Source organism: Phaseolus vulgaris, chromosome 7 (assembly GCF_051622355.1).
Source record: "Phaseolus vulgaris cultivar YP4 chromosome 7, ASM5162235v1, whole genome shotgun sequence".
Classification (NCBI taxonomy): Eukaryota; Viridiplantae; Streptophyta; class Magnoliopsida; order Fabales; family Fabaceae; genus Phaseolus; species Phaseolus vulgaris.
The window spans coordinates 46,278,154-46,290,974 of NC_143504.1; the positions used below are offsets into that span (position 1 = coordinate 46,278,154).

General features: G+C 29.8%; 2 protein-coding genes across 3 annotated transcripts; one reads left to right on the forward strand and one right to left on the reverse strand.

Annotated features, from left to right (window-relative positions):
• The first annotated feature begins 7,188 nt into the window (after window positions 1-7,188).
• LOC137829491 (short-chain dehydrogenase TIC 32 B, chloroplastic) lies at window positions 7,189-10,681 on the forward strand. Of its 2 annotated transcripts, none has more exons than XM_068636296.2 (9): window positions 7,189-7,459; window positions 7,756-7,886; window positions 8,753-8,984; window positions 9,205-9,284; window positions 9,432-9,585; window positions 9,710-9,788; window positions 9,975-10,059; window positions 10,157-10,203; window positions 10,324-10,681. In XM_068636296.2, the coding sequence occupies exons 2-9, from the start codon at window positions 7,766-7,768 to the stop codon at window positions 10,495-10,497; spliced, it is 972 nt and encodes a 323-aa protein (XP_068492397.1). In that variant the 5' UTR covers window positions 7,189-7,459; window positions 7,756-7,765; the 3' UTR covers window positions 10,498-10,681. The 2 variants fall into 2 exon arrangements, with proteins under 2 accessions (XP_068492397.1, XP_068492398.1); XM_068636297.2 differs by having other exon boundaries at window positions 7,244-7,655.
• A 632-nt stretch (window positions 10,682-11,313) lies between these two features.
• On the reverse strand, window positions 11,314-11,948 carry LOC150025949 (uncharacterized). Its single transcript, XM_090304507.1, has one exon. It carries the CDS (start codon window positions 11,812-11,814, stop codon window positions 11,401-11,403), a length of 414 nt encoding a protein of 137 aa, XP_090160633.1. The 5' UTR covers window positions 11,815-11,948; the 3' UTR covers window positions 11,314-11,400.
• Between the last annotated feature and the right edge of the window lie 873 nt (window positions 11,949-12,821).

The following is a 12,821-nucleotide window of genomic DNA, read 5'->3' on the forward strand; positions in this document are numbered from 1 at the left end:
CCTATGAGCCAGTTTTATGGGGTTGAGTTAGGCTCAAAGTCTACTTCGTAATATGGTATCATAGCCATTTCGAGTCTATCCTAACGAGTGTTAATTGGGTTTATCAGGCCACCCGCTATCGGACCGTTATTGAACCACCCATAATATGTTATCTCATGCACGAGCTGTCACTCTCGGCGTGAGGATGTGTATTGAAGATCCCACATCGATTAGAGATTATGACATTTCATTGTATATGAATGAGTGCAAATCTCACTTCATAAATCAGTTTTATGGAATTGAGTTATGCTTAAAATTCTCTTTATAATATCTTGTTTAAAGCGACATTGTTGCTTCTTATAATAACAAGCTCGTTTTCTTTTTCTTTTAACAGTCAGTGGGTTGATGTTGACCTTGTTTCTGTGTTAATTAAAAGTGGTTTGGAAGATTAACTTGAGGGTGAGACAAGTGCAGCTTGCAAAAGCAATGGCAGAAAAAACGGAAAAATCTGAATACAGTACACTTGGCCATAAATCCAACCATCCCATCTAAATCTTCTCACCACAAATATAAACTCAATATATAAATTTATACACAATTATAGAAATGTAATAAGTCAATATATTACACTATTTCTTTCAAATACATTACAACCTACATAATTTATATAATTTCAAATTTTTAATAAATTTTTTTATTAGTGGATCATGTTCAATTAGAAATATCCCAACATGTCATGTCATTGGTATCGTTATTAGTATGGGACTTGGTCTTTTTAATCAATATTTCACGTTTAAATATTGTGGACGAGAAAAAATTGTCATTAAATGGATAGTTTCCACTATGACAAAGTAGGTCGCAATAAAAGTCAGTCATTTGCAAAATGCATGATTACTCCCAATAAACTATAAAAGAATAATCTAAAATTATTTTGAATACTTACAAGATTTAAAATAAAATGAGTTAAATATATTTTTCCCTTTAATTATAATAACAAAATTTAGGTTTTGTTTTTAATTCAAATTTTAAACTTATATATACTTGTAATAGCAAGAGAATTATTGACAAATTTTTAATATTAATTATATTATAATATTATATCAGTGACTCATAAAATATTTAATATTTTATTAATTTACCATATAAAAAAAAAGCTGAAAATAAATTATTCTAAATTTTTTATTATTTCAAATATTTTAAAAATATAAAATTTGAATTAATTACAAAAAAAAAAAACATATTTAAATCTCATTTAAAGTAATCAAACTCTTTCTTCAACTATAATAAACGCCAACAAATAGTTCTTACAAGGCATGGGTATTTTTATGGTACTTTTATTGTATATCAAATTAGAAATATTAATAAAAAAAATCAATTTGTAAGAAAATTTACTTGCATAATTGATAAATTAAATATAAGTAATTTACTCTTGTGAGAAAAATACTTTTTTCTTTAAATAAAAAAGAGCTAATGATAAAGTTATAACATTAGACACAAAAATAGATACTTTAAAATCTAAATGCAAAAAAAAATATTTAAAAAATAATAGTAATTTGAGATAAATATAGTTTTTTCATCCCATTTTTCTAGAAAAACTTTAACCTTCAAAAATTGCAAAATATAATTTTTTTTCTTACAAAACCTTTACCATCAAAGTTAGTTATCCAGGATAACATATTATGATTATCACAGTTAGTTATTTCTAAAACCGACATCTCTAGAAATCAAGTATACAATCATATTTATGTGGAAAAAAAAGTGAATTCATCAGATAATGAAATTTTTGTGTATTTTTGCAAAAGGAAGAGACACTACTTTGTTTTGTTAAACTACTATTTTTAATTTTAGTGTTGAATTCTTATATTATCATTTTATATAGTAATTAATCTTTATATATATATATATATATATATATATATATATATAGTATAGTATAAGCAAGGGTTGATTTCTTCTTATCTTACCAGTGAAGCAGGAAAATATTAATATAAGATAAGAGAGACAAATAATGTGGTGAAAAGTTAAGATGCTGAGCTAAATGTTATTATATAATCTATATATATAAAAGAAGAGATTTCTCGTTCTAAAATTATTTTTCTATTTTATCTTGCTTAATATTTTTTTTTATTAATTTATTTTAGTAATTTGAATATTTTATAATTTTAGAAGTTAATAAAGCCGTTTTTTAATTTTAAAATTTTATTTTAATTGTAGGAGAGTGGAGAGATTGATACATTAGTCTTATTTTTGTTATCACCTAACTGTTAGGAGAGTTGAGACATTGATTACTTTTCAATTTTAAACTAATATTTTTCTTTATTAAATAAGTAATTTTTAATTTTAAAATTTTACTTTATTTGTTCTCACTTAACTGAGAGAAAATTAGAAAGATTGATAGTTTTATTAGAAAAGAGTGGAAAGAGAGGGGTGAAATGTGGATTTATGAAACTATTACTTGTTTTAGGCAAAAGAGTGATATACAAAAAAACTGTGAGAGAGAAAGAATATAAAAACTTGTTAAAAATTGTTGTTTGGGTGTTATTTGATATTCTGTCTACAGAGTCCCAAGTGCGCGCAAATTCAACAAATTCAATTCTGGTGTGTTTTCTTTCATATTTCTCAAGCACAAGAGGAAGAACTGAAACACTAACAATGAATCAAAAAGCAAAGTGAGTGAAAACAGGAGATGAAGAAATCGAGAAGTTCCAAGATGTGATGCACCACTGCGTGAGCACACGCCTTCATTGTTGACTCTTCCAACATCTAAATGCAAGCACACACAGTCTTCCTTGGCTGTCAGTACCGTCGTGCCTTCCGCCTCCTCTATGCCTCCAAAATCCTAATTTTGAGATTCTGAAACTGTGTATTGCTGTTTCTCTTCACATTTGATCACCGTCACTTCACCATGTCTTCTGCCTCCTCAATGCTTCAACAACCCTAATTTTGAGATTATGAAACCGTATATTGCTAATTTTCTTCATATTTCATCTCTTTTATTTATCTTATTTTGCTTTTCCTATTTCTTTAATGTTTATATTTTATTTTATTGTTTTCAATAAAGATGTTTAGTTTATTTTATAAATTAATGTACCGGTATGGGCGAGGCAAAGACCCACCTGGCTGCCCGAGGCCGAGTCTACTTGACCGAGACCAGGGGAACCTGGCTGAGACCTTAGAAGACTTAGTCAAGAGGCCGAGAGGCCAAGACCTTAGAAGGCTTGGCCGAGACGACCGAGAGGCCGAGACCTTAGAAGACTTGGCCGAGACGACCGAGACCACTGGAATATGGCCGATGGCCGACCCATGCCATGATGATTTGGTCGACGCCCGACCCCTATTACAGTTAACACTCAAACCAAGATCAGTGAAGTTATTCTATCATTAAGAATTAGGTAATGCAACCCTAAGCAGTATCCACCTCCATAAACGGGCCCAACAAGGTAGGCCCATTAGAATAATATAAATAGCACGCATCTCAACGAGTAAGGTATGTCATTTATTACTGTTCACCTACCTGAGAGCTGACCACCCGCTTTACTGACTTGAGCGTTGGAGTGCCTTCGCAGGTACCCCACCATCCAGTGTTCACCCGAGACCGAGTGCCGAAAGAGAAGCAAGAGGACGAGAAGAATCTCAGCTCATCACCCAATCACCTGACCGACCGAAGGAAGGAGAAGAAGACTTCAATAGTTCTCTAGGTCCCATCTCCCTAGCAGGAACAATTAATAACTTCAATTTCTTTAGTCATTAAGAATCACATTGTTAAAATATTAAGTTTTCAATTTATTGTGATAAAAAAATAATTATTTAACTATTTTAAACATATTTAATTAAAATATAAATATAAATATAAGTAATAAAAGATTAAAAAAAATATTAATATATTATTTAATTTGATTAAATTTTGTATTTAATTTTTTTCACATTTTAATATAGTTAAATAAAAAAATAAAAAAAGTATACCTATATATAAAGGAGATTTCCCACTTTAACTGTTCTAAATTATTTTCCTATTTTATCCTTACTTTATATTTTATTTTAGCTATTTGGACATTTTATAATTTCATAAGTTAATAAAGTAGTTTTTTAATTTTAAAATTTTATTTTATTTGTTGTCATTTAACTGACATTGAGAGTAGAGAGATTGATATGTTAGTTTTCTATTTTAAAGCGATCTCCTTTTCTATTAAATAAAAAATTCAAGATATTTTCTAAATTTTTTTTCTTATTTTATCCTTATCTCATATTTTATTTTATTAATTTATTTTGATTATTATTTTAGAAGTTAATAAAATAATTTTTTTATTTTATTTTATTTGTTGTCATTTAACTGACATGAGAGTAGAAAGATTTGTATACTTTTATATTTTAAAGTGATCTCCTTTTCTATTAAATACAAAATTCAAGATATTCTCTAAATTCTTTTCCTATTTTTTCCTTACTTCATATTGTATTTTATTAATTTATTTTTTGGTTATCTATACCTCTATACCTATATATAGAGGGATTCCCCATTATAACTATTTTTGGTTGTATAAATTTATTTTCCTATTTTATCTTTATATCAATATTTCATTTTATTATTTTATTTTGGTTATTTCATCATTTTATAATTACTTAAATTTAAAACTAAAAAAAATAGTTAATATTAAATGTGAAAGAACTTGCACTATATTTATTATTCTTAATTACTCTACACTATTGTAGCAGTTTTAAAATTTATTTAAGAAACAATTTTTATGATTCTCCACTACACATAAACCACTTGCCCTACTTCTCACTTTCTCTCTTTCCTTCCCACGCACCTACTCTCCACATTCTTTTTTTTACCATACTTTCCACATTTTATGAAAAACTGATATATTATAAAAAAATATAATAAAATGAATAAGAAAAAAAGAGAAAACTGGAGAGAGGAATAAAGATTAGGAATAAATTGATAATATGTTTTTCATGTTTTATTATTTTATTAATAGTTATAAATTTTCAATTTTTATTGTGTTGTAATATGTTAGTTTTTAAATACAAGAACAATCTTATGAAATCAGTTAAATTTTTTTTTATAATGTTATTATTTGCATTTAAAATTGATCAATTTCATATTTTGGATATTTTCTATTTTTTTTCTTAAACTTTATAATAAAGAAATATCACATAAGTTCCTTTGCATATAAATTAATATTTTTAACAAATATGAAATTTACTTAAAATTAATATATCAATACCCTTGTTTATCTTATTATTTATTCACTTACTTTTCTTTACTTTAATTAGTTTTACTAAAAAATAGTATTAAAAATTTATATAATTTTATTTAAAAAAAATTATTTACAATTTTAAAATTTTCTAAGTAAAACTAAATATAAATATTTAATTTTTATAATTTTTAAATATTTATTATTTTTCCAGATTTTAATAGATTACATAACAAACACAAATTTGAAGACTAAATGTTGAAAATAGAAAAGAGAAATGAATACACGAATATAGTAAAAGAAGAAACAACACTATTCATATGACAAATATTGTTTCAGAAATAAGATTCACATCTATTTGACATTTGGCTCAATAAAAAAAAGTGTTGTTAACAAAAATATTATTAGTACTCCATACTATATTTTTTTATTGGTGATAATATACATTTTAAAAATTTATTTAATTGGATTAAAATTTATATTTAATTAAAATTAAATTAAATTGAATAATCGATAAATTTACATGTATTAGTACTATATTAGCTATGTTTTAATAAAATTTATGTGACTTTTTAATAAAATTTATGTGACTTTTTACATGTGTTCGTATTTATTAAAATAAATTTAAATTTATATTAATAATATAATATAAATGTGGGCATAATAATATTATTTATTTAATTTTAATATTAAACATAATTATATATAAATAAAAAATAAAAAATGCGGTGGCCAGTTTATATAATAGGGTTCAACTTTCTGAAAAAGCTGCACTTTGATAAATATTTGCTATGGCCATGTGACCCACCGATCAATGTAATTTCAGTATTTGTCATTACACTTGCACTACCACCTGTGTCTATATTACTTTCTGCCTATGCTTCCACTGCATTAAACTGCACCAAGTTACTTTACTCAACAGCTATATATCATGTCACCAACTAATCGAAGAATCATAACAAAAATATATTTCAAAGATCCCAACTAAATCTTGTTTTATTATCAATAGCATTCTTAACCCAAAACAAAACTGTGTTAACGAGTATCAAAACTCACGCCTTTATTAAGTATTCTTTGAAAATCCACGTCGATTAGAGATTAGAGCCTGTCGATTAAAGATTAGAGTCTTTCATTGTATGTAAGTGAGTATGGTATATAAATGGGTGCAAACCTCAACAACTAGTTTTATGAGGTTGAGTTGGGCTTAAAGTCCACCTTGTAATATATTCTCTTATATTAACCACTTACCGTCGCATATTTTGTTACATATCTTAACCACTTACAATTAACGAATATTTCTCGTTAACAACAGAAATTAACTGCACTCATTTTGGTGGAATTTGACTAAATATGTGAAATCAAATCAGTTAACTAGATATTATATAGATCTATAAGTATCATTTTCGACATCTAATTACTTTCTCATTCACTTGTATTCAATTATTTTGTAACTCCTACGAAGTTGAATGTGAAAACTTTGCTCGTTTAGCTCTGATATTCATATCGAACTACTCAAATTCATCTCGGGTAAGAACAAAAACCTTGTTATATTTTTAAAATGATATTTTTCCCTGACTCTTGGATAGAGAATTGAGTGAACTTGAGTTGACATGTATAAGTTATATCATACCATGCTATTAAGTGCATCTGAGTTGATATGTATCAGTCATGTTATGCTATTGAGTTGATATCTCAACTACATGTTGTGTTGGTTGAAATTAAAAGCAATTGTGAACCGAAATCAGTTTGTGTTGTGATACTTTTATGACTCTCCAGGGGTGGATTAATTAGATAATTTGGTGGTCCATCTATGTGGACACTAACCAGAACATGCTGAGACAAAACCATGGTACAATTTGTGGCTCATCGCTCACTTAAAAACGATTTTTCAACTACTAATTGTGGCAGTTAATTAGGAAAGAGTAGTTCTTTATCACTAATTAACTAAAGGGGTCTCCATTTTTTTTGTAAGAATTTGAGATTTTATATAAGGGATTAAAGAAAGGTAAATTGTAGAGGAGTTGTGTTTTTGTTTGCATATAATGGAGGGTTGAGTTACCTTACTGCTAAGGATAAAGGACACAAAGAGAGAAGTAGAAGAAACAGGACATGATGCAGTGCTTTGAGGTTCTTAAAAAGGTTGAGGTGGTTCACGCGGGTTCCATTCCATTCCAAATTTGATACAAAGGCATGGCCCCATAAAATTTCGTGTGCATGATCGAAAAATACTAGTTGAGTATTAGTTTGGTCGTTGAGGGAATTTAATTATCAACAGCTCTTCACCGGTGAGAATTTAATACTCCCAATCTATGGTTCAAATCAAGGAAATTTGCAACCTGCTACCTCCCAACCCTATTTTTATATATAACTACATTCACTCATGCTTTTCTTCCCTCATCTCTTTGCCAACCCTTTGTCCCCACATTCACCATATTAATCGATATAGTAGAAGTGACAGTTGATACCCCACCAATCGTGTTTGTGTGTATTGTCATCCATTTCTGCTAAAAATAGGAATTTGAGCTTAGTTTAAGCTTTTGGAACAGATTCTCATATTCTCTATTTGCGTGCGTGCTAGCAGAGAATTCACCATGGTGGGTATCTTTTCGTTGGTCACAGGGAGGCCTGGAGCCAGTGGATTTGGATCTTCCTCCACTGCTGAACAGGTTACGGAAGGAATTGATGCCAGCAACCTCACTGCAATCATCACAGGTCAGAATATAACATCAATTCCTAGTTTTTCACAATGTTTCACAGGACACACAAATGTTCACTCCATATATTTTATAATCTTATTCTAGCTAATTTTCGAAGAATCTTAATGTTAATTATCAATATTTTAAAAACAGGCTGTTGTTTTCTTGACAAAATTAAGTTTTCGAATTCAGTGTGATCCCCTGATTATGGCTGCATGAGTATCATTTTTTACAATATAAAAACTGGAGATAAAACCCACCGTTGGTTATGGTTCTGACTCTCACATGGTGTAAATAATTTTCATGATTTTACTACCTTCATGTTTGTCGTTTTTTAGACATTTGTTTGTGAATAGATTTATGTAACCGCAGGAGACAGGGTCTTCTCTTCACATGGTTTTGTTTTGTATCTTTTTTTTTTTTTCATTTTTAGTTGAGTGAAAAAATTGAAATGTTGAGAGCATCAACATGTGAGTTTGAGTGACAGTCGCTGCTTGAGTCTATGATTGTGTACCCTGTTGAAGTATTGCTCTGAAATCACGAAAAGGAGACATATTTTTGTGGTACAGAATGTTTGATGATGTTGTTCTTTATATGAATTTCCTTCCATTTGTGGCAACATTTTTAAGTTTGCAGATACTTGTGATTATTTTTTTCGTTATGTTGTCTGGTTGAGTCTTGATAAAGCTTTCATTTTTTGCCAATAGCATGAAGAAGATAATAAATTTTTGGTACAATTTACAAAGCATTTCACATGTAATTTGTAGAATAATGGAAAATTGCAAGCCACAGATTAAGAATGAGATGGAAGTTATGATTTTGGATGAGGTGAGGTGTTAATAAACTATTGTGCAGTATAAAACATTGGGAATGAAAATGCAGGAGGAGCAAGTGGAATAGGGTTGGAGACAGCACGTGTCTTGGCTCTTCGAAAGGCCCATGTCATTATTGCTGCGAGGAACATGGAGTCTGCAAAGGAAGCCAAACAACTCATACTGCATGAGAAGGAGTCAGCTCGAGTGGACATATTGAAACTCGACCTTTGCTCAGTCAACTCTGTCAGAACATTTGTTGACAACTTCATCGCCCTTGCTCTTCCTCTCAACATCTTAATGTGCTTTCTTTCACCCACTTTCTCTCTCTCAATACCACTGTGTTGGATTTAACATTCAGAGTTTTGGATCTCAGATAAAATATAAAAGTCATTCAAAACAAAATAGTTTGACATAAAACCAAACTCCTTTCATTTAAGAGCGAATTAAATTACTTGGCCCCATTTGCCGTTTCCCCGTACAATATGTAGATCTAATGCCATTTTTGTGATTTGGTTTCAGAAACAACGCAGGGGTCATGTTCTGCCCTTATCAGAAAACAGAAGATGGGATCGAGATGCAGTTTGCAACAAATCATCTTGGTTAATATCACTGTTTACTGTATTGAATAAATGTTAATTATACACTTTGTAACATTTTTTTCATTATAACATTGGAATTAAATAATAACTTTGTATATATTCTGATATATTCTGGAAAGTCTGATTTGCAGTATTCTCACCTCTCAGGTCATTTTCTCTTGACGAACCTTCTTCTTGACAAGATGAAACAAACAGCAAAAGAAACTGGAATAGAGGGCAGGATCGTTAATCTGTCATCAATTGCTCACTTATACACTTACGAAGAAGGGATTCGCTTTGATAACATCAATGAAGAAGATGGGTATGCAATGCATATGAGAGTTTAATTAAGGGTTATGCAACTCTGTGATAAATAATTAGTATAATCAGAGATAAAAATTGTATCAATGGAGATAACTATACATATTATTGGTATAACTTTTCAGATACTCTGACAAGAAGGCATATGGACAGTCCAAGTTAGCCAACATATTACACGCAAACGAGCTTTCTCGTCGCTTACAGGTGAACCTTTCTTTTGCTCAATTTTGGTTACTGATTAAGAAAAACAAAATTTTAAAACTAAGATGTATTGATGATAATGGTAAGAGAAAATAATAAAATATGTTTACTAAAAAGGTTAAAAAAAAATAACTTTATCTCAAGCATTTATTATTCCTTCATTTATTGACCATTTATTAATTTATACAGGAAGAGGGTGTGAACATCACGGCCAACTCAGTCCACCCAGGGGTGATAATGACTCCTCTCATGAGACACTCTTCTTTACTTATGAGTACGTAAAAATGACAACAACAGTAACAAAACACAAAACATTTAATGTTCTTTTCATCGTTCATACTAGACTGAGACAATATTATAATATCAAACAGATTTTTTGAAGACTTTTACCTTCTTCATGTGGAAGAGCGTCCCGCAGGTATTGTTGTCCTTCTAGCTTGGATTTTAATACAGATGCAAAATGTTGCTTTCGAGAGTACTCAAAAATGTGGAATCACCAATCATAATTCTCTCTGTTTTTCTAATTTTGTCCAAACAGGGAGCAGCCACAACGTGCTTTGTTGCTCTGCACCCAAGTTTGAAAGGGGTGTCTGGGAAGTACTTTCTGGATTGTAACGAGTATCAACCAAGTGCACATGCCTTAAACCAACTCTTAGGAAGAAATCTGTGGGATTTCAGCAACAAATTGCTTAACTCACTTTCTAAAGCTTAAATAATTTCACCAATAAACCCAACTATGTTTGGATATTAAATTAAAAGAACTTCTAAAAATTCTTTTAATCTGTATCCAAACGGTTAATTCATAATCGATGTAACAAAACTCTCTATGCTTACCTACAGAGCAGATATAATAATAAGTTTTAAATATGAGGGAAGATATTTCCCAAAGATATCTATATGATTAGTGCTTACACTTGACTTAATTTGTACGTTGTACGCGTTATATATAGTGTCCTCTTTTGTTGTATCAAACATATTATTAAATTAAACTGAAACTAAGATAGCAATGCGTTGTTAAAATTGGACTGTAAAATAAAATTTAGATTCAGCTTCGGTTGATTGTGCAGTCTGGTTGATTCAAATGATGTTTTTAAGGATTTTATAAACATATTAATGATGATTTAGTCCAATCAAACGATTAGTTTAATCAGATTTTGACTTTAAGCTATACACGCACTTAACTTCTGAAATCGTAATCACAATGGATACACTAGAGAATTCGACGTGTTAATTGGATTTACAAAGGCCAAAGTAACAAACTCTGAATTTTAAGTATTTTGATTTATTGTAAAATAATAATTGTTTAAAGCTTAGTACAATATTACAAAGTAATTTCACACTTAAAAAGTATTAATATTTAAAATTTAATTTTGATAAAAAAAACAGGTATAAAAATAAGAGTTTTTTTTCATAACTTCGAAAAATTGTAAATAATTTAATCGAAAACTTTAAAGATTACAAATACTTTACATTTCCTTTGCATCATATATGCAAAAGACAAAGCTAGAGTACAAATGAGACACTGTAGTTAACAACAAAAACATGTTTATGTGTAGTGTAAAAGAGACATAAGTAAATTTAGGAAGAGAAAGAAAAAAAGGAGAATAGGGAAAAACTAGGTGGGAATAGAAGAGTGTGTGGTTTGATGATGCTCCCACAGGCCCACAGCTCTTACTACGCAAGCAGAAGCAGCTACAATTAACGCTGCAAAAATTGGTGGAACGATGACATCGATGCTGGTTTTGGTGAGAAGACGAGCAGGGAAACACGGTGTTTCCTCCAACGGAACTCTAACAAGGGATCCATCGTTAGTTTTGCACGTACGAGAGGAAGCGATGGTGGAGACAAAAGCCACCTCGGTGGAGAGTGAAGCAACCGCCACCGTAAACGTCATTAGCGCCACCCAACTCAGAGCAGACATTAGCAGAGGCCACGAACGGATGAAATTAGAGAGCCACAAAAACATTGCCATCCAAGTTATTAAAGTAGTATTTGCTGTGGAATAATCTTCAATGAAAACACCAAACATTAAAGGAGAACTGAACTTAAAAAAGTACTATTAACCTAATCAAAGCTACTTTTTGAGATGAGGGGTGGTTGGAGTTTTGGGTGAGGGTTTGGAGTGCTGGACTCTCCTTCGTGGGTTGGTTGTTGCAGATTAGGTTTAGATTATTAAGCTGGAAAGTGAAGAGCTATTTCATCACATCTGATGAAATTTTAGGTCAACTTGTTAGTTTTTGGGAGAAAAAAAAACTTTTAAGACAGATAAATAATTGTGCACAAAATTTCTTAAAATTGATATCAAGGTTAAGTTATGAATAAATTTTATTTCATACTCTATTACTTAAAAAAATAACTATTCTACGATATTTTTAAAATAAAATATTATATTATAATAAAATAATAATTTTTTTAGGTGTGTAAAGGGTAAGAAATGAAGTTATCGTTGCCCTAAAACTCATTTCAATAAAAAAAATCTTAGAATCGAAATCTTTCAAGAATTTTTATTTTATTGTACACATTGTAAGATGTCATATAAATCCAAAGAAGAAATTAGGCCAAAAATAAGTTTGCCATTTATTGTCCAAAAAGCTATTTGGTAGCTACAAAAAATAGCTTAAAATTGTAGTAAGCATACTGATGCAATAAGAATTTTGTAATGAATAACTTGTAAAAAAAGTGAAGTAGCATTAACTTCACCCTTCCCAGCCTTCTCCTCCACTCGCAAATTTTCATTTCTACCTATACTTATCTTCAAAGAAAATTGCACTGTCCACTTATTTTCCTTCTTTTGACTCATCTTAGCTTCGGGAAATCCTAAACCTTCACTCCTCCCTCAACAAAATTTGCGAAATTGTTTACTTGTTACACTTTAACAATCAGCAGACTTTATATTTATACACCCTTTTCAATTTATTGCATGCTATGATTGCAAGGAAATATATGTATATAATTTTATGAGTAAATTTCTCTATATTTTACAAAAAAAAATAAACAGTACACACAAAAAGGAAATCAAGAAGTGAGAACAATTAT